The sequence below is a fragment of the Momordica charantia genome (genome assembly GCF_013281855.1).
Source record: "Momordica charantia cultivar OHB3-1 chromosome 8 unlocalized genomic scaffold, Mcharantia_2.0 BLBB01000008.1, whole genome shotgun sequence".
NCBI lineage: Eukaryota > Viridiplantae > Streptophyta > Magnoliopsida > Cucurbitales > Cucurbitaceae > Momordica > Momordica charantia.
The window spans coordinates 31399267-31419499 of NW_028275166.1; the positions used below are offsets into that span (position 1 = coordinate 31399267).

A 20233-nucleotide genomic window follows, 5' to 3' on the forward strand; every position below is an offset into this window, starting at 1 on the left:
CTATAAAATTACGAATATACCTATAAGACATATGATAAACTTTTTAAAGTTCAATATTTTCTCTTGACTTCTGCGCAAGAAATGAGAGAATTGAATCTTTAAGGACTCGTTTGATAATCTCATTTCTTGTTTCTCGTTTCTAATTTTCTTAAGAAATCTAAGCATTTTGTCACTGACTATGTTTGTTGTTTCTTTTTATTTGGGAACATTCTCAATTGTATTGAAATTTTGGGAACAACAAAAACAAATTTCTTCTTTCTTGTTCACATTTCCAATTTGTTTCAAAACATAAATAAAAAAAGCTTATTCTATCGTACTTGAATTCATGGATGTTAGGGTCATGCACTCTATTTTTTTTTTATTAAAAATGAAAAAACAGAAACAAGAAACATTAACGTTACCAAAGAAGTTTTGAATTTCAGACACAAGGTAATGACTTTGACTAATGAAATCATATTCATGTCATTCATGTCGACTTTAAAGTTAAGATCAAAATATCCTGTTAACCTTGGTATTGTAATCCGTAGGTGTAAAAATGTGAAGTCAGGTGTGTGATATGTGGGTGGAGATGGTGAAGCACAAGAGCTAAAATAGCGCCACTTGACCAGTTTGCTCTGTTAATGGAGGACGCCATAGCTTTCTCTCTCTCTCTTCTGTAGCAGAGCACATCTCCACTTGTCCATAGTTTCATTATTTTTCTCTTCATTCATCTTGACGTTTTCCCAATTCTCCCCCTCTTATCGCATTTCCTCTCTCTTTTTCCATTTCTCGCTCTCCCTCTTCGCCTTTCTCCCGTTTCTCTTTCAATTTCAGTCTCACCCACCACTCTTTTAACCCTAAATTCCCCCTCCCATGGCTTCCCACTGTGAAAAAAATCATCTTCAGCCCGATTCTGCCCCCCATCTCAACGGTGACGCCAATACCCACTTGCCCAAGAAGCCCAAACTCGCCCCCACTTCCATTTCTGATTCCGAAATTCAATCTGAGTTCTCCCACCATGACCCTTCTGTTGCCCGAATCAACAACGGCAGCTTCGGCTGCTGCCCTTCTTCTGTCATCTCCGCCCAACAGCAATGGCAACTCAAGTTCCTCCGCCAGCCCGACAACTTCTACTTCAACGAGCTCAAGAAGGGGATTTTTGAATCCAGAACCATAATCAAGGACCTCATCAATGCCGAGCATATCGACGAGGTCTCTATTGTCGATAACGCCACCACTGCCGCCGCCATAGTGCTTCAGAAAATCGCTAGGGATTTTGCGGATGGGAGGTTCGAGAAGGGGGATGCTGCGGTTATGCTTCACTACGCGTATGGTGCTGTGAAGAAGTCCATAGAGGCGTACGTTTCTCGAGCTGGTGGGTATGTTATTGAGGTTCAATTGCCTTTCCCCGTTGAGTCTAATGATGAAATTATATGTGAATTTCGTAAGGCCTTGGAGAGAGGGAAGGCCAATGGTAGGAAGGTTCGTCTGGCTGTGATTGACCATATTACATCCATGCCTTGTGTGGTTATTCCCGTTAAGGAATTGGTTAAGATTTGTAGGGAAGAGGGTGTTGACCAAGTTTTTGTTGATGCTGCTCATGCTATTGGGTGTACTGATATTGATATGCAAGAAATTGGGGCTGATTATTACACTAGTAATTTGCATAAGTGGTTCTTTTGCCCACCCTCTATTGCTTTCTTGTATTCTAGGAGGTCCCCAAGTCTTTCTGATTTGCATCATCCTGTTGTTTCTCACGAGTACGGTAATGGGTTGCCCATAGAAAGTGCTTGGATTGGAACCAGGGATTATAGTTCTCAATTGGTGGTGCCGTCGGTTTTGAAGTTTGTTAATAGGTTTGAAGATGGGATTAAGGGAATCAAGAAACGGAATCATGAGGCTGTTGTTAAGATGGGAGAGATGTTGGCAGGATCATGGAAGACGCCTCTTGGCTGTCCACCAAATATGTGTGCAAGTATGATCATGGTGGGGCTGCCTTCATGTTTGGGCATCTTGAGTGAATCTGATACTCTGAAGTTGAGGACGCATTTGCGGGAAGAATTTAGAGTCGAAGTCCCAATATATTACCGTGCTCCGAAAAAGGAAGAAATGAGCCCTGTAACAGGATATGCCCGAATTTCTCATCAAGTGTACAATAAATTTGAAGATTATATCAGGTTTAGAGACGCAATCAATGACCTTGTGCGTGCTGGCTTCACTTGTGCTCAACTTTCCAAGTGAGGACTGAGGAGGTATGGTTTCTTTAGCTTCAAAGACTATGGTTGTGTACTTTAGGCAGTTAATATTACAATCGATCTTATAAGGGGAAAAGGAGAATTAAAGTTGCCTAATTCTCTGTTCTTTTGTTTCACTTTGTAAATATACTTGCATTCCATGATTCCAAATGCCAAATTCACACCCGATCCTATGTGAATATCCGATTATAACACTCATTATACTAGTATTGGGCACCTTATTCTTAGATATGTCGCTAATCTTGATGTGATACACATCCCTGATCCTTTACTATGTCTAGTTGACCCACTATGTTTACAGTTAGGTCATTTCCCTATGGCATAATTTCTCATGAATCTACATCCTCCTTATCAGTCATTAAATTTAATAATCATTTTTAATCCTTCCTTAATCCTTCAGATGTCAAGAGGATACTTCGAATGTCATATAAGAACCTACTCTATCATCTTTGTGATAATTATGCAATAATGAATCTGGGTCCATGAGTGGGCAAGTGCTACCATATTCAAATCATGAATATTGCTTTAGAAGGACGTGGATTTTTATGTAGTTCCATTTGTAATTCTACTTATCTAGAGATAAGTGAGCAACTTTTCTTGAATTTTGACTTGGTTTAAGTATGCCCCAAAGAGTTTGTGCCTAATGACAGCGACACAGAGCTTTGACATTGGATCTTTCCATTAGGAGTTTATTCTTCACAGAGTTTGAAGGATTTTATCCATGGATTTGGATATTGTATTGACAGGGAGTAATGTAGAAGGCTCTGTTGTGAGAAGGAACTGTCTCTATTTGTTCGGAATTAGTAGATCTGTTTCTTTTTCAAGAATCAATAGCTTAAGGCATAACTTAGTCATACAGAAATAGAAGCCAAGTTTGGGGTCTACGTCTACTGAAGTCGGTTCAAAGGTTAGACAACTTTAGATGCATCTATTTGGCTATTTCTAATGTACATCAAGTTTTGAGTCTCTTCATGCCATTTTGAGATCCAGTTTGTCCTGCCTGGTTTAAATTTGAACCGGGTTGGTTTATAATAATTGGGGAAGTATATTCTCCCAGTCCCATAATTTAATTAAATCAGATGTGAAATCTAGAAATATTTATTTTGTGTTGGTAGTTGTATTATTTATTTGAATTATTTTTTCCCTAAGGAATTAGGTAGTTGTCAGTCGCAGCAGCTTTTATCCAATTTCTTAAATATGCCTCTATGTTTTTTTTTTTGTTTTGCCAGAAAGAATATTAACTGTAGGGGTGAAGAAAGAAGAATAATAGTTCAGCATCTATCTCTTGCTGACCGCTAATAAACTTTTGATGCATAGGAGAGAGAAACGCAGAAAGAGAGAGAACTTTTCTATTTTTTCGAAAAATTAAAGAGCTGTTAAATTTTGAGTGTCGGAGTACGAAGATAGGTACTGACATTCTTCAAGAAAGAAGCCACGTGATACAGTCAAAATTAACTGACTTCTATCTTGAATTGAAATATCAAAGCAACATTAGCCACCTAGGCATTCGAGAGGGTTGGTATTCTCCCTCCCAAGAAATTATATTCTCTAGACCATACCATTACGATTACTAACTACCCTTCAACAGCTTACACGATTATCCTTATATACCTCTATTGTCTAACACACATAATTTTTCTGCATTATATAAGATCTATTTAAGTGCCTACCCTTCCCTTCTAGCTCTACTCTGTAGCTCCACTTGCCTTTTTCCCCATGAAGAACACTTGTGGCTTGGCGTTACCCTTATCTAGGGGTGTAGGGAACCGAACCAAACCAAACCAAATCAAGCCGTTTTGATTTGTTTCCTCATCATTACTCTTATCAGCTTGTTTACTACTTCAGTGTAGAAACTATTACTTATATTTTAATACAGAAAGTACTTTTGTGAGCCAAAAAGCTCAATTGACTGCTTTGCAAAATAGTTTTTAAAAAATATTCTTAAGGCCTATGATGAGATGACCTGTAGTATTATATATTAGCAAGACTATTGTGTATAGACCCATGATTTTCCAGAGGACACCTTTAGCTATTATGAAAAAACAGACGACGTAGCCATCTTGGGATGACCTAGTGGTCAATAAGGGCCATTGTAAATAGCAAAGGGCTTAGAGGGAATGTTTCATACCATGGTGGCCACCTACCTAGGATTTAATATCCTACGAGTTACCTTGTCAACCAGATGTAGCGAGGTCAGGCTAGTCGAGGTTCACGCAAGCTGGTTCGGACAACGATTTTTTGTTCTTAAAAATACAAATCGGTTTCAAAAAACAACTTTCAGACAGAGCCCCTCATTTTTAAAACAACTTTTTAAAGATACGCTTCTTCTGTCTGGATCGAGCCTGTAAGGTGATGGGAATAAGAATAACTAGGCTTATTGATTTTTCCTAACCATAGATTATGTACCATCTGTATGAATAGTTACATTGAAAAGTGTTTCATATTTGGTTTAGCATTCAGGTCGGTGTCCATGTTGTGATTAAGTTCCCTGTATATAACCGCTCGCTAGCTTTCTCCCGGCTTTTCAATCGATCAAAAGAATATTTCACTATCCACCATGTAATATAGTAAAAAAAGTTTACTCCTGTAGCATAAACTCCTGGTCTTTTCATGTGCTGTGAAGCCTGTGATGAAATGCACAAACATTTATATCTTTCAGTTTGCTACTTCTCTGTGCTAACCATATGTCTTAGACCTAAAGAGCTGCCATTGACATGTAGTTTTTCCATCTCTGCATATACAGCAAGGCTTATGAAAGCGGCACGCTACGGTTCCTCTTCTGCTGCACAGCCATGGTTTCGGTAACCATGGGCTCACCCCCAAAACACTTCAAAGGCGGATGCACCGAGCAGAATAATGTCATTAATCTTTTAATGGCTCAAAAAGTTCCTTAGAGGATAACTTAACCTGTGTATCAGGCTTCATGATCAGCATAGTTCTTGTACATGTTCCAATGTCTTACTGATACTTGGGTGCTTTTGACTCTAATTAACTATCGAATGAAGTACCATTTTCGGTCCAAGTTAAGGCCGTATGATGTAGAGTAGAGTGGACGTTTACTTTAGTGGGTGTCGAGTTGTGGAGTTTCCATGCCTGACGAGTGTGTGAGTTTCCTCCATCCATAATGAAATGACTCTGCAGATTTTGATGAATTGCAGTTCCATATACAGTCCAATCTAATTCCCTACTCACTTTCAGATCTCTTCATTGTTTGGTTTTTTATGAAAGTAATTCAGAAGTTATTTTTGATGTATATGTTAGTGTTCAACTGTTTTTCAGTGTTCTATTTTGTAGATGCTATTTTACAGGGAACAATGGATTGTGGGAATTATGGGAGAGAGGTCATCTTTTCCCCAAAGACACATTGATCTGAATATCCTATTTTGTCAAATCCCATGATAACCACCTATTTTATTCCTATGTGTTTTTCGATACCAAATGTTGTAAGATGGGATTGTCCCGTGAGATCAATCGAGGTGCGTGTAAACTAATATAGACATTCACAGATAGATAGATAGATATTGTATGGGCTTGCCAACTAGAGATAGTGTTACTATAGTTTGAAAGTTTGAGATAACTATTTTAGTTCGAGCACTTTGAAAATGTCCATTTTAATTGATGCACTTAAAAAAAATGACTATTTTGGTTCTTTTTAAAATTATAATACAAATTTCATATATAAAAAAAATCTTTATACAAATTTATGGTTATATTTTAATAAATTTAATGAGTGCACTAAATAAAAATCAAAATTAAGAGACTACAATGATGAGTTTGTTTTAAATTACATAAATAAGATCTTAAAAGAACATTTTGAAAAGTATTTTGACTAAAAGCAAAATCAAAATGTATTATCTCAATTAATAATACATTTTTCTTTTTGGCAAATATTAATTTAATTGTTAAATATAATATTCAGTAAAAGAAGCCACCTAGAAAGATGAAGGAAACATTATATTCATAGACCCCATGTTATATGAGGTTTCTTCAACCCTATTTTTTATTATTTATTTATTTTTTAATGGATAGGTGGAGCTTTTTGGGGTGGATATTTAACCTTTTAAATTTCGTAACTGTAGAAAATTAAATATTAAAATGAAGTCTTGATTTTCTTTATTCAATTTCACCCATATGAAGTCTTTTAATAAACCTAAGTTAAATTGCACACACTACACAAAGCATGATAACTATTATAATTACACATTTAAACTTTGAAGTGTTAAATTTTTTCTTTTTTTTTTTGGAAACAAAGAAACGTTGTATTAAAAAGAAATAAGACTACTAAGAGTTACATCAAAAGAGTGTGGTGACCACGTATCACCATCACAATCCACAGAGGAAAATAATTGTCCCAAATGACAGATAAATAATAAAAAATGATACACTTTAACAATAAAACAGCTTGTCTTTCAAAGAATAGAAATATGAACAAATTTTAGCGCACTAAACATCTTCTCTAAAGTCACAACATCCTCAATTTCATTCAATGATATCGAGGGAGAATCCTAAATTAATGAAGGTATCTTGTTAATTATAGCACTCCTATTCACAATTGAAAGAGAAATAATTGCCTCCAAAGTTATCTTATTCTACCATAACAATTAAGGAAGGATTGGGCAAATTCCACAAATCATGCCTGGTTACAAATGGTAATACAATTAGCCTCTCCAGATTTCAAATCACGCATCACCATCACAATCCACGAAGGAAAACAAGTGTTCGAATTGATCATCGTTGCACCTCTGCTGTCGCACAACTTTTGTTATGTAGCCTTTGAACCATGGAAGTTCCCTGAACCAAGATGAAGAGTCATCACAAGAGAGCAAGCGAGTACCATTTTCAATTCACAACTCTTCAAAACGCCCAGATGATGAAGTCACAGACCATACATAATAATGTTACATTTGATTTTGTCAGCCACAACAACATTATCAACATGCAGCGGAGAGATCTTTAGCACCCTACCACTGTCCGCCATTACACAAACCAGCGGAGAATAAGGATCCTCCCTGAAAATCGCCTCCACAACCGTAAGAAAGTCCTTATTATATTTAGATCCATACAACTTACTCCCCGAAAAAAACCATGGAAGAAGCAGAACAAAACATAGAGAAATACCTTATGAAAAACTCAATCGAAAGATTGAGAGAAAACACACCCCTTTCAATGGAGGAAAAAGAGAGGAGGGGAGTATGCCCCTGATAACCCATCTCCACCTTTTTTAGAGAGGATCGGGAAGCGAGTTTTTTCTTCAAAGGTTTTCAAGTGTTAAAGTTAAATATTTAATTGTACCCATAAACTTTAAATGATAAAAATTAAAGCTTCAAATTTTTGAAAATTTTTGTGCTATTTTCTTTATTGTTATTCCTATGATGTCTTAATTATTTTTGTTGTAAAAATTTGAATCTGCACAATTATCGGTTAACTTTGAATGCAGAGAAAAATGCCAAACCTAGAAAGAGTAGGACACGTTGTTGTAAGCCAAAAATTTTGGGTTTGGAATTTTGCCGCGCTTCGAATCAAAAACTACGAACCACACACTTTTCAGCTTTGGAATTCGTCAACTTTTCCGAACCCGAGGTTTGGGAATTCTCAAACCGAACCTCCACCCGGTCCAGTTGCTTTGCTGTCTTCGCTTCAACCCAATACTGACAAAAAGCAAATTTCAAATCCTCACAATTTCAAATAAAATGAATAAACAAATGAATCGGAACCCGAGATTCACTCCCACTGCTCCTATTGCTGTAGTAAGGTGATCAAAATGGCGACTGAATCAGTACCCTAAAGAAGAACAACGACCCACCACTTGGCTACTGCTACTGCTACTGCCTCTGCTTCTGCTTATTTGAATGCAACTCTTGGGATCTCCCATTTCTGCTTCAAAAATGGTGATTTCTCTCCCCTTTCGATTTTTTTCTGAGTTTCTGATTCTGGGTTAGTGTTTTGGGAGGAAAGCCACTGTGGGGTTTATGGAAATTTGGAAATTCCCTTGATGTTTGACTGATTGAGGGTTCGATAATGAAATCCCTGACGTTTTCTTGACCGAACTTTCCCGAGAAAATTCTGGGTTTGTCTATTGGGATGTGTTTAAATATGGGTTTTAAATCTGCTGCTGAAGTTTTAAGTGAAATTTCGTCAACTCTGTGTAGTAATTTCCAAGTTTCAATCATTTATTTCTTTATTCTCTTAGACCATTTTTATTTAATGCACGCAACTACCTCTCCCACATGCAGATGCATCTCTTTAGGTTTCACACAGCAACCTCGTGAGACCACTTATTGCGGACTGCAAAATTCCTTGGATGAACTTGTATACATATTTCTTGAGGACCAAATTTATTGCCGCCGTTGGATCCAGATTTTCTTCTCCCGATGTCTGTTCCAGAGAAGGTTTCTTCGTTGCCATCATCCAGTCCCGCTCGGGAGATTGATCCATTGCTGAAGGATTTGAATGAGAGGAAGCAGAGCTTTCGGCGAAACGTCGCGTCGTTGGCGGCAGAGTTGAAGGAGGCTCGAAGCCGTCTTTCGTCAAAGGAAGAATCATTTCTCAGAGAGACTCAAACAAGGCAGGCATGTGATTTGGATATTTTGGGATTCTGGGGCAGCTTTCTTTTTCATTCATATTGTTTATCTTTCAAACTTTTAACTCAATGATTCGCTTTTTAGGCGTTTTTCCCTTTTGGGGTTTTTGGTGGGAGTTCGAGTTTAAGTGATTTTTTGAGCTGTTTTTACAGGAGGCAGAGACTAAGGCTAAGATTATGGAACAAGAAATTGGGAGATTACATGTGGAATTGGAAGAGAAGGATGAACAGCTCAAGACTTCTGCAACGACTGCCACCAAGGTCCCACTCCCAACTCTGTTTCTCAGAGATTTTCCATTTTTCTTCCCTTTGATAGGAATTTTTTTCTCCTTAGTCATGAGGGTTCAGGACAGTTTATGTTACGTGCCTCGGCTAATCTAACAAGACAATTGTCCGATCTTATTGCATTTGGTTGTCCAGAAACTCGTAGAAAGGCTTTAGCAGGATAAAGATTTAAATGATTAAACTTGGACAGATCCTTTTTGTTGTTAGATCCATTTAAGTTGCATTTTTTTTATTCATTATTGCTTCAGGATATCACACTCTTCTAGTAATGATTTAATTTTCTCTCATGGGCCAGCTTGTGGTAATGAGTTCCCAAAAAGCCACACATCTCAGCCTCATCTCCTTGAATGCGCTTTTTCTTTTGCCCTCTCTGTTTTCCTCCTTTCTTCTTTAATGGGACGAAAGTTGGAAAAGTACTATTTTGTTACTTTATTATTATCTCCCTCCCTTTACTTGAATTCAAACTATTTGTATATGCAGTTAGTTAGTGAGGGGGAAAATGAAGGCAAACCGTAAATGAAACTGTCACTTTCTATTTATCAATATGAATGAAAAGTGATGAAATAGACAAATTGTCAACTTCCTTTTTGAGAGAAAAAAGGAGTTATATCACACAGAACATATATCTTGGGTAGAAATAAGGAAAGGATTAATCAATTATCAATCCTTCCTAATTTCTTAAAACAATCTTACCCGGAAACACCACTAATTTTTTTTGCTCAAAGTGAGATGAGTTTCGTTATTGTTCAGTTTTCTTCTTCAGGGATTTACATGCGCCAGTTCAGTTTTGTACCGTTTTCTTAATTTTGATATAGGTATAGGATAATGTGTATATATTTCATTTATTCTTTCCCTCTTCATGTGTGGAGAAGAAAATTGGGTTCTTACAAAGTCCTCCAATCAATGGTTGCTTGGTTCTGAGCTATGCCTTTGGGCCCCCCTCCCTTTAGTGGAACTTTGTGTTTCCTAATTAACTATTTCTTTCAAGTTTAGATGGACAATATTACAGCATAGCCCAACTGGTTAAGACAATTATCTTCGACCAATTCGAATCTCCATCCCCATATATTGTCCTCGGAAAAAAAAAAAGAAAGAAAAGATGGACAATATTTAATATATGGATGTTTATTTCTTTCCTTTTCCCCCCTTTCCGATAACTGCTGATTTTCTTTTTTTTCCATTTTTTTTAATGATGGCTTCATAATTAATCAAATTCCTTTTATTTTTGTTTTTATAATTTTTTTTTTTGGGAAATGAAAATTGAAAGGTTGACCTTCTGCTGTCTTGGAGAAGACAAATGAAAATTTCTTATTTTAAAATTCTAATTAGTTGCTCCATGTAGTGAGCATATCCCAGTTGCATCCTTACATTTGTTATTAAATTTCTATCATAGCTTGAAGGCATGTATTTGATGGAACATATGGAAAAGAAATCTGATGAAATCCATTGTTATGCTGTGAAACAAATCTTTACAATAATGAAGGTTGAATAAGCATTTATTGACCATGGTGGTTATGCTTTTCATATTCAGTATCTCACTGTCTAAGGACCACAGATATCATCATTAATTACTAGAGGTTTCCATTTCAAAATATAAAGGTAATTTAATCATCTTGTAGAATTTATAGATATTCCAAGGTTTTGGGTTTATGTTTAAGGCTTTAAGCCTCAACCCTCGAGGTTTCTTATTAACCTGGGACTCTTTTTGTCTCTTGGAGCTGACCTTGAGGTAGGTGAAGCCTCCCTAGGAATTGGACGGGTGGGCCATGAGCATAATGCAAGGAGCGAGGCTCTACGTAAAATAAAAAACATGACACCATAACAAACAACAAAATCCCTTTTTTTTCTTTTTTTGTGGGATCTGGTTTGTATATCTTCCTTAATTTTGTTCATTAAACCACTTCTCTGTTACCTTCATAGGAGTTCTTTCTTGCATTATATAACCCAGCACTATGAATTAGCTTCTTAGAGTTTGTTGGCTTATTTCAATACATCAAAGTTATTGTTATACATAACCAATTGTTGTTCGATGCAGTATCTCCATGAGCTGGATGGACTTAGATTACAGCTTATCGCCACTCAAGCAACTGCTGATGCAAGTGCTGCATCAGCTCAATCTGCACAGAACCAGTGTTTAGCGCTTTTGAAGGAACTAAACGAAAAGAACAGTTCTTTAAATGAGCACGAAGACCGCGTTATTAGGTTAGGCGAACAACTCGACAATCTGCAGAAGGAACTCCAGGCAAGGGAATCTTCTCAGAAGCAACTCAAGGATGAAGTGATGAGAGTTGAGCAAGATATCATGGAAGCTCTAGCCAAATCTGGTGCGAGCAAGGATTGTGAGCTGAGGAAAATATTAGATGAGATTTCTCCCAAAAATTTTGAGAAGATCAACAGGTTGTTGGTTGCAAAAGACGAAGAGATAGCAATACTCAAAAATGAAATCAGGACGATGTCTGCTCACTGGAAGCTTAAAACCAAGGAGTTGGAATCACAAGTACGAATGCATATTGTAGCAGCATATCCAACTTCCTTGGCTATGGTATTCATTTATATATTTTGACTCTTCTTCTTGTCAACAGTTAGAGAAGCAACGCCGAGCCGACCAAGAACTGAAAAAGAGGGTATTAAAGCTGGAATTCTGTCTCCAGGAAGCTCGCACTCAGACCCGGAAACTTCAAAGAGTAAACACTAAACTTGTTTAGAACTGGATGATTAGTTAGCTGTAGTAGACAAGACTTACATTGAACATAAATTAGTTGATAAAACATTCTTGGGGTTCAACGAAGATCAGCAATAGAATTGGACCCACCTGCCATTCATGGCCCACACCAGAAAACATAGATGAAAAATTGGCTTCCTCCCCCTCTTCCAAAAATAATAGACAAGTTTCTGTATTGAAGTAGGGTCTTATACATGCATTTTTTTCGTAACAGATCGGAGAGCGACGGGAGAAAGCCATTAAGGAACTGAGAGAACAGTTGGCGGGAAAACAGGGTGAAGCTGCTGTAGATCCTGAAAAACAAAACTTTTGGGAAACATCAGGCTTCAAGATCGTGGCTTCGATGTCGATGTTGATATTGGTAGTGTTTTCGAAGCGATGAATGAAGTAAAATTAGAATGTACAGTAGCATGGGTAGGAGTCGGTCATTTGGGAAGGCTTTTACAGTGTAGGAAGCAGCAGCTAAGAGCATGTAGGAGGAGAATTTTACCCTTCTTCTCTCATTAGCTTTAGGAAAAAGTAGAACAATGACTACACTATTAAATCTTTATGCTAAGATGTTAAAGATTTACAGTGGCATTGCCAAATCACAGCAAGTGATTCTGTAGTTTTAATGTGGAGTATTTTGTTTTTAATGTGTAGCAAGTTGAGCGATGATTTGGAAAGTCTTTGTGTTGCACCTCTTCTAAAAAAAATCAATTAGAATATAATTTAACTGATTAAGACATATTTTCAGTCAAAAAGTCGTGGAAGTTGCTTCTTTCGGTGTCGGAGGAAGTGACAACCAAACAAAGCCACTAACCAATTTCCCCTTTTTTGTTGGTTCTTTCAACATCAAAATCTCTCAATTTTCCACCATCCTCATCAACATTCTCAACAACTTACAATCAAAATTTCCCATTTATTTACAATCAGGATTAACAATTAAATAAGGCCCAATAAAAAGAAAAAAACCACCTAATTCAAGTGGTAGTAGATCGGGTGGATAATAACTCAACTGGGTGAGACTATAAACTCTCAGTGGGTCATGGCTCAAAGAAGCCAGTGGAAGTAGTCAATCAAGTGATATCAAGGTACATAGCCCAAACATCGACCTATCCTATAGGCATGCAATGAGATAGATCAACAACCCATTGCAGCAACTCATAGTATTGTAAGCATTTTATCAAGTCAACTGTGATTGATGATTACTTGTCAAGCTGCAAGCTGCAGTTATTCTCTATATATATAGAGGTGAAGAATAGATCTCGACCATACAAAAATTTTGTCAAATTCGAGACTCAAATTGACTGAAATGTCAAAGTGCATTTGGTAGACACCACATTGATGTTCGGCACTTTTTGTTTTGCAAGTAACCCTCCATTGCACTCTTCATCACTATCTCTTGCATTGTCACCTCACACCTCACCACCTCACTAGGCCAACATGCACGCGATCATGCAACAACATCATGACCGGCTCCAAACTACACATTTCTCTAATACCAAATCACAGATCTCCTAGAGATGACTAAAACGAGTGAGTTCTAACGAATTACACAAATTCTCTATTATTACATCCTAGAGATATCAAAGCAAATAAATTACTCTTCAAAACACATCCAATAAAGGAAGTGATAAGAGTTTCGTAATCGAGATGGCTACATCACGTCTAGCCAATGTTACATCTATTTGAATGCGATAGTACACACCTTTACCTCACTCCAACCATATCACGAACTTTAATTATAGAACCTAACCATAGCCATGGGAATTCTCAGCTTACATAACCAAAAAGGATGGGTTGTGGAGGCAATGATGTTGATGGTGACTTTAGGAGAGTAGAGAACAGAGAAGACTGTTGTGATATCTAATCAAACCATGCAATTGCAAAAAGACCCATTAAATGTTTGGTCTCTCAGCAATTGACCAAATTGAATGTCTTTTTCAAATCGTTGTATGAATATGAATGATTGAATGAATGAATTAAATTGAAAAATAAGGCATTTCGTTGTGGGAAATGGGACACAATTAGACATCCACCAACCGTATCCGTTGGCTGATTTTAAGTATTAACCACTAACCCTTCTGGATTAGCCACCTAAACCTTTACTGTTCACTCAAACTCAAAATTTCATTTGCAAGTATTGTATTTATTTAAAAATAATACTTGGGTACTCATCCTTGAGTGGGTATTCCTACCGATCTATCGCTATAGAGAGAATAAAACGCATAAAGGAGGGAGAAGAGAGATTTTTTCTTTTATTTTTTATTTATAAAAAGATTAAAAAAAAATCTCTCTTCAGCTATCAACTTTCTAATAGTGGCTAGTAGAGAGGCCAAAGCGAGCATAACAAACGGTAATTGATATATACCTCCAATCATGAGGTTGTGAGTTTGAATCTCGATCAATGATCAATCCTACATATTATTCTTTATTTAAGGTAGATAAAATTCTTTTGTAAATGGTGTCGAAGAATTTGAAGGGTATATCATATACTTTTATTTGGGTTCATTTTGGTATTTATACTTTTAAAATTTGTTTATTTTAGTCCAAACTTTTAAAAAGTGGCCATTTTGGTCCATTTATTTTTATTTCTATCTCATTTATTTCAATAAGTTTGTTAATGTAACCTTAAATTTTTTATCGAAAGATTTTCATCGTGTATACAATTTGTGTTAAAATTTTGCAAATAAGGGCCAAATTAAACAGGTATTTCAAGAGTACATAAACTAAAATGAATGAAAGTCGAAAACACATCGATCAAAATAAATCAAAATTGAAATTACAACAGACTAAAATAGTATTTAAACGGAAGATTAAATAGGTTTGTGGAGTGCTAACAGAGTAACATATTTGAAGCTTATGTGTGGTTTGGTTCCACTGTCAGATCAGTCTATTTAATGATTAAGCTCAACAATACTATGTAAAGAGGACCAATACATGTAATTTGATGGTGTGCTCAGTCAAAGATCTTGTTTTGACAGTGAGATTATGGATCAAAATTAGCCCTTTTCCCTGTAGGTTATTTAAGTTGATAATGGAATCTGATATGCTTCATAAACTTGCTGCTTTGAAGTTTTAGAATCGTTACTTCTTTTTCAAAGTGATGGGGTTTAAATTAAGGAAAGCAAAAGTCAAAAGTGAAGCAGTTGCCACCTAAAGTATGCACAGAGATGAGCAAATTAAGTAGCATACAAGTAAACACATGGAATTTTAATCCTATATCTTTAAATCACTCTGCTACTGAATTGCTGATGAGCAGTCATTATCACCACAATCAAAGTGAATGAATCCCATGAAGACTTAGACAAATTTCTTTCTTTTTTCTTGCTTCTTTTTTGACTCTCTGTGCTGCTCTGAGAAAGGTGCAAAACTACTTATGATGACAACTTCTTCTTCTTCATACTTAAGTTTTTCTGTCATCCATTTTCTTGCCTCCTCCTCCTCCTGTTTCATCAGAGGTTTCTGAGTGTTTGTTTTTTCTGCTGCAATTCAGTGATGTCTTCTTCAGAGATTTGTTTTGGGTTTACTTTGAAGGATGGATGCTTCTATGCCATTAGGGGGTGTTTGGGTGTGGCAAAGGAATTTCAGAAGTTGGCTCTGTAATCAACTACAAATCCAACTCTTTCAGGTAAGGGGATAACAAAAACTTGTTCTGTTTTTCTTTCTATACCAGTACTTATCTCGGGTTTGGGCCACGTGAACTTTCCCGCCACCCAGGACGTGATCTAATAGCAAATTGACATCACTTTGCTATTAGACCACATCTTAGGCTGCAAGAGTTTCTTGCCGTCCAGGCATGAGATAAGTACTACTCTTCATATTGTCCACCACTAAGTTTTTAACAAGCATAAGAGAGAGAGATAGAAGATAGACTTTTTCTTTTCTGGAAGAAAATGAATACCGATAAAAACTTTGGTGGTGGGCAGCTAAAAATCCTATTGCCCAATCAGTAGTGAAGTATGATTCATTTTAATTTCGTGTTCTCTAGTTTATAATTCACTTATGTTAGAAACTTTCAAGGAGGCGAAGGCATGAAGTCTCTTAGTAACACTATTAAGAGATCTCATGTTCAAAATCCCAGATGAGCTTAATAACAAAAAATCTCGATGTTTCCTAGGTCTAGGTCATAGGGCAAACGTGTGTGTCCCAGTTATGCAGAAGTAAGCCAAAAGCTAAATAGTTTCGATTCCGGATTATAGGAAACAAAAAGGGTTTACTTATGTCATGATAGCAGAGTAATAAGAGGAAAATACCACTTCTCTCTCTCTTACTTGTATAGGTGCTGCGTACAAGAACATGGTTCAAATGAGACTAAAATTTCCTTCTCTAACTTTCACAGGAATCCAAAGAAGATAGAAGCCATGGCCAGTGATCTAAACACACGACTCTCAAAGAAAACAAATCTTTTTGGTCTCCAAGTGTGGGAGCTCATAGGAATTGGAGTAGGCCTCGTCATCCTCTCCATCCTCTGCCTCCTCTCACTCTGTTTAACTTCACTTAAGAAGAAGTCAAAAAAGCCAACAAACAGCTTCCCTCTCACTCAAATCCCAACTCTTTCAAAGGAAATAAAGGCAGTGGAAGACAACATAACAATCCACATGGGGAAGGAGAAGAGTTACAGCAGTGAATCAGGGTCATTTCTTCATCCATTGGCTTTTGGCTATGGATCTCAGTCAGGGGATGAAGGCAGCTCTGGCACTGTCACAATGTACAGACCCTTTTCGTCGTCCCCGACCACGGTGGTCCGTTCGCCACTGGCCGGGCTGCCGAACGTGGCTCGGTTGGGGTGGGGCTACTGGTTTACTCTGAGAGAGCTGGATCTTGCCACAAACTTGTTCTCCCAAGAGAATGTCATTGGGGAAGGTGGGTATGGAGTTGTGTATAGAGGATGCTTGCTCAATGGGACACCAGTGGCAGTCAAGAAGATTCTCAATAGCCAGTAAGTTTACCGTTTAAGCCCTTCCGTGTTTGAACCTTTAATTTTGTATCTAATAAGTTACTGTTTTAATAGGATCCATTTAATGTTTTTTGCATGTTATTTAAAAATTACGTGGCGGGATAATATTAGGTAGGTTTAGAAGCGTTTGAAGGAGTAATTATTCAACTAACACAAAGAGGAATGGATTAGATGCAAAAATAAAAATTCAGTAAGAAATTTTTGAAGGTAGAAGACTTAATATACAATCTTGAAATTTAGCTAAATATATATTTTAGTTGTTAATGTTTTAGTGTTTTGTCTAATTTAATTCTTACTTTTTTAAAAAAAAATTTGTTTCAATTAAGTCCTTTTATTTTAGGAATGTTCCATCGTACCCTTTTCATCAATGAATATTATAATTATATTTAATAAGTAAGTAATCGTAAATTTTTACCAACTCACTATCAAACATTAGGAATTAAAAACATACATTCTAACCTTGAATTTTTGTTTAAAATTCGAGATTAAATAGACACAACCTAAAAAATTCAAAGATCAAACTTATAATTTAATCAAAGTCGATGGCGTTCAGGGGCCAAGCAGAGAAGGAATTCAGAGCGGAAGTAGAAGCAATTGGGCATGTGCGCCACAAGAATTTGGTTCGTCTTCTGGGATACTGCATTGAAGGGACTCATAGGTACAACAAATCTCACTCTAAATTCCAAAGGAATTAGTTTTAATTTGGTCCACTGATCTGAATCTCAAGCATTTCAGGATGCTTGTTTACGAGTATGTAAACAATGGAAGCTTAGAGCTGTGGCTGCATGGAGGAATGGGAGAGAATACACATCTTACGTGGGACGCTCGCATGAAGATCATGCTCGGGACTGCCAAAGGGTCGGTAAAAACCGTTGTATTTTTGACAAGTAGGAGAGAGCTAAGTAGTTGTAAAGTTCTTAGTGGTGGTTGGTTTTTCGAGAAATTTTGACACTTGTAGACATGATTGTTGTGATGCGACAGGCTTGCGTACTTGCATGAGGCAATCGAGCCAAAGGTTGTGCATCGAGACATCAAAGCAAGCAACATTCTAATAGACGAGAATTTCAATGCCAAGCTATCAGACTTTGGGCTGGCCAAGTTGATGGATGCTGGGAAGACTCATGTTACAACACGAGTTATGGGCACATTTGGGTATTCTATTAATTCATCTATTCATCACTTAATTCTCATACAATCATTAGTTTTTGGTAATGTGTTGGGTGTTTTTTTTTGCTTTTATGTCTACAGATATGTAGCTCCTGAATATGCAAATACCGGGCTTTTGAACGAGAAGAGCGATGTGTATAGCTTTGGAGTTGTGCTGGTAGAGACAATCACAGGAAGAGATCCAGTGGACTATGAACGTCCACCCAAACAGGTACATTAATAATATTGATAACATTACCAAATTTCATTCATGATTTTTCAACTTTTAAAAAGTACCGATAAATTCTTGAAATTTTAAGGTTGTTTATCTGACCCTTAAATTTTCAATTTTATGTAAAAAAAAATCACCTATTATCCTGTCATTAACTTTGTCAGAAACTATATTATTTAAAGATTATACAAATGGAGATGGTTGATTTTAGGCAGGTTTAGTTAAATTTTGTGTGTGTCGACATTAAACCAGCAACAAAGAGCACTTAACAGATCAATAAAAAATGGATGGGGCTATTAGAATCTCAATAAAAATTAGTCCGAACTTTATATTGCCTAATAGGTTAATGAACTTTAAAAAATGTCTAATAGACTCCAAATTTTCAATTATTTAACGGTATTTAACGGTGTTTAATAAGTTCTTAAACTTACACTATTGTGTTTAATAGGTCAGGAGACACAAAATTGAAAATTAGAGAACGTAGTAGATTATTGTTTTTTTAAACACAAATTTGGAAGTTTAGTACGTTCATAGTACTAAACTCGTAACTTAAAAATAGAATATTTTAAAAGTATATGAATTAAATAGACGTGGATATATGGCAGGTGAATGTGGTAGATTGGCTTAAAATGATGATTGGAAGTAGAAGATGTGAAGAAGTGGTGGACCCAAAGATAGGAGAAAGGCCATCCACGAGAGGGCTGAAAAGAGTGCTGTTGGTTGCATTGAGATGTGTGGATCCAGATTTTGACAACAGACCAAAAATGGCCCAAGTCGTTCGAATGCTTGAATCTCACCATTATTCTTCTCATTCTCATAGACCTTCCTCCTAATGAATTTTCGTAATGTCTATTTTAGTCATTGCATACTTCAAAATTAACCATTTATAAATAATAAAAAATCACTTGAACTACATTGGAAGACTGGTTGCCAGTCACAGTTTTACATGTAACGGAGCGTAACTAGCTAACTCCGAATAATCGGGACACCGCGAAAGCAATAAAATGTGAATAGATTGTAGGACGCAGTTGATTCACAAAAATTTAGAGATAGATTTAAACATAAATATTTTTAGTACAACAATTTGGGAATGTGGGGATCGAATCACCGATCTTGAGAGAAAGAATGCATACCAATTACTGTTGAGCTATGCTTATATTGGCAAACAAACATAAAATTAAAAAATAAGTTTAGTAACATAAAATGGTAAAATTGGAGGGGATGAAGAATTAATGACCTGTGTAATAGAACATCAAGATACATCCTTCAATTTCTCAATCATTTCATAAGTGAAATATTTAAAAGGTTCAGACAGCATAAAGATGCATATGATGATGAAGCTTTCTTTCTTCTCCTTTCGTACCACATGATGACATAACTAAAAGAAAATAAATATACTAAATGGGTACCCTAATGTTTGGTGCAGAATCTAATACAAGTGTCACCCCAAAATCTTCTAGACCGCCTTTTGAAATGTGGACAATCTTATTCTCTAGCTATTCTGATCCACTAAAAAAACTTTTGTGGCATTTGATGAATAACATTTTTTAGAATAAAATGCAGATTAGATGACCAAACATGAAAACATTCCAAAAGGCAAGCTAAAAGATTTTGTGGCGACACTTGTGTCACGTTTTATGTTGTAGGTGGATTTGGCTAGACAATAACCTAATCGAATTTTTTTTTAACATTTTTATAATATGTTATAATTAAATTATAATATAAAAGAGTTAGTTAGCTCACACCTTAATTTCTTGTTCTTGTTAGTAGTGTATTCACTGTTATTTACAAGTCAACACAAAGCTTCACCCGTATAATAAACATGAAAATATTTTAAATGAGGAAAAAAATTCTATCAATAGCCAAATAAAATATAAATGGTAAAAGAGAATAAAAATGTGTCTAATTATGGATACTCGCTACATCCTCTTGTTTTCTTACCCGCATAAGAATATTGTGTTTACGCCAATAAATGTTTTTACCTTCAATTTTTAAATAATAATGATATGATTTTGTTTAAAATATAGATTATACTATGAATATATAGAAAGAGAAAAGAGAAGTTAATACGAAAAAGAAATTGAGGAACTCC

General features: G+C 36.2%; 3 protein-coding genes across 5 annotated transcripts; all 3 read left to right on the forward strand.

Annotated features, from left to right (window-relative positions):
* The first annotated feature begins 542 nt into the window (after positions 1–542).
* On the forward strand, positions 543–5399 carry LOC111023288 (Pyridoxal phosphate (PLP)-dependent transferases superfamily protein). Its single transcript, XM_022300689.2, has 2 exons — positions 543–2231; positions 4978–5399. Exon 1 carries the CDS (start codon positions 853–855, stop codon positions 2218–2220), a length of 1368 nt encoding a protein of 455 aa, XP_022156381.1. The 5' UTR covers positions 543–852; the 3' UTR covers positions 2221–2231; positions 4978–5399.
* A 2563-nt stretch (positions 5400–7962) lies between these two features.
* LOC111023301 (nuclear envelope-associated protein 2) lies at positions 7963–12486 on the forward strand. The gene is made up of 6 exons (XM_022300704.2): positions 7963–8122; positions 8468–8803; positions 8968–9075; positions 11135–11596; positions 11682–11783; positions 12036–12486. Exons 2-6 carry the CDS (start codon positions 8606–8608, stop codon positions 12201–12203), a joined length of 1038 nt encoding a protein of 345 aa, XP_022156396.1. The 5' UTR covers positions 7963–8122; positions 8468–8605; the 3' UTR covers positions 12204–12486.
* A 2399-nt stretch (positions 12487–14885) lies between these two features.
* LOC111023266 (putative receptor-like protein kinase At2g42960) lies at positions 14886–19062 on the forward strand. Of its 3 annotated transcripts, none has more exons than XM_022300657.2 (7): positions 14886–15168; positions 15300–15434; positions 16146–16745; positions 17317–17421; positions 17499–17621; positions 17745–18141; positions 18747–19062. In XM_022300657.2, exons 3-7 carry the CDS (start codon positions 16168–16170, stop codon positions 18972–18974), a joined length of 1431 nt encoding a protein of 476 aa, XP_022156349.1. In that variant the 5' UTR covers positions 14886–15168; positions 15300–15434; positions 16146–16167; the 3' UTR covers positions 18975–19062. The 3 variants fall into 3 exon arrangements, with proteins under 3 accessions (XP_022156349.1, XP_087983592.1, XP_022156350.1); XM_022300658.2 differs by having other exon boundaries at positions 14893–15434; positions 17745–17915; positions 18012–18141; XM_088127466.1 differs by having other exon boundaries at positions 14886–15434.
* The last annotated feature ends 1171 nt before the right edge of the window (positions 19063–20233 follow it).

What these genes read in the sequence shown, in the direction of transcription:
- LOC111023288 (XM_022300689.2), top strand. Translation starts at nt 853, where the DNA reads ATGGCTTCCCACTGTGAAAAAAATCATCTTCAGCCCGATTCTGCCCCC.
- LOC111023301 (XM_022300704.2), top strand. Translation starts at nt 8,606, where the DNA reads ATGTCTGTTCCAGAGAAGGTTTCTTCGTTGCCATCATCCAGTCCCGCT. An exon ending in CTGCAACGACTGCCACCAAG is followed by an intron (nt 9,076 to 11,134) that starts GTCCCACTCCCA and finishes TGTTCGATGCAG; the next exon opens with TATCTCCATGAGCTGGATGG. An exon ending in CCAAGGAGTTGGAATCACAA is followed by an intron (nt 11,597 to 11,681) that starts GTACGAATGCAT and finishes TCTTGTCAACAG; the next exon opens with TTAGAGAAGCAACGCCGAGC.
- LOC111023266 (XM_088127466.1), top strand. Translation starts at nt 16,168, where the DNA reads ATGGCCAGTGATCTAAACACACGACTCTCAAAGAAAACAAATCTTTTT. An exon ending in AAGAAGATTCTCAATAGCCA is followed by an intron (nt 16,746 to 17,316) that starts GTAAGTTTACCG and finishes GATGGCGTTCAG; the next exon opens with GGGCCAAGCAGAGAAGGAAT. An exon ending in TGCATTGAAGGGACTCATAG is followed by an intron (nt 17,422 to 17,498) that starts GTACAACAAATC and finishes CAAGCATTTCAG; the next exon opens with GATGCTTGTTTACGAGTATG.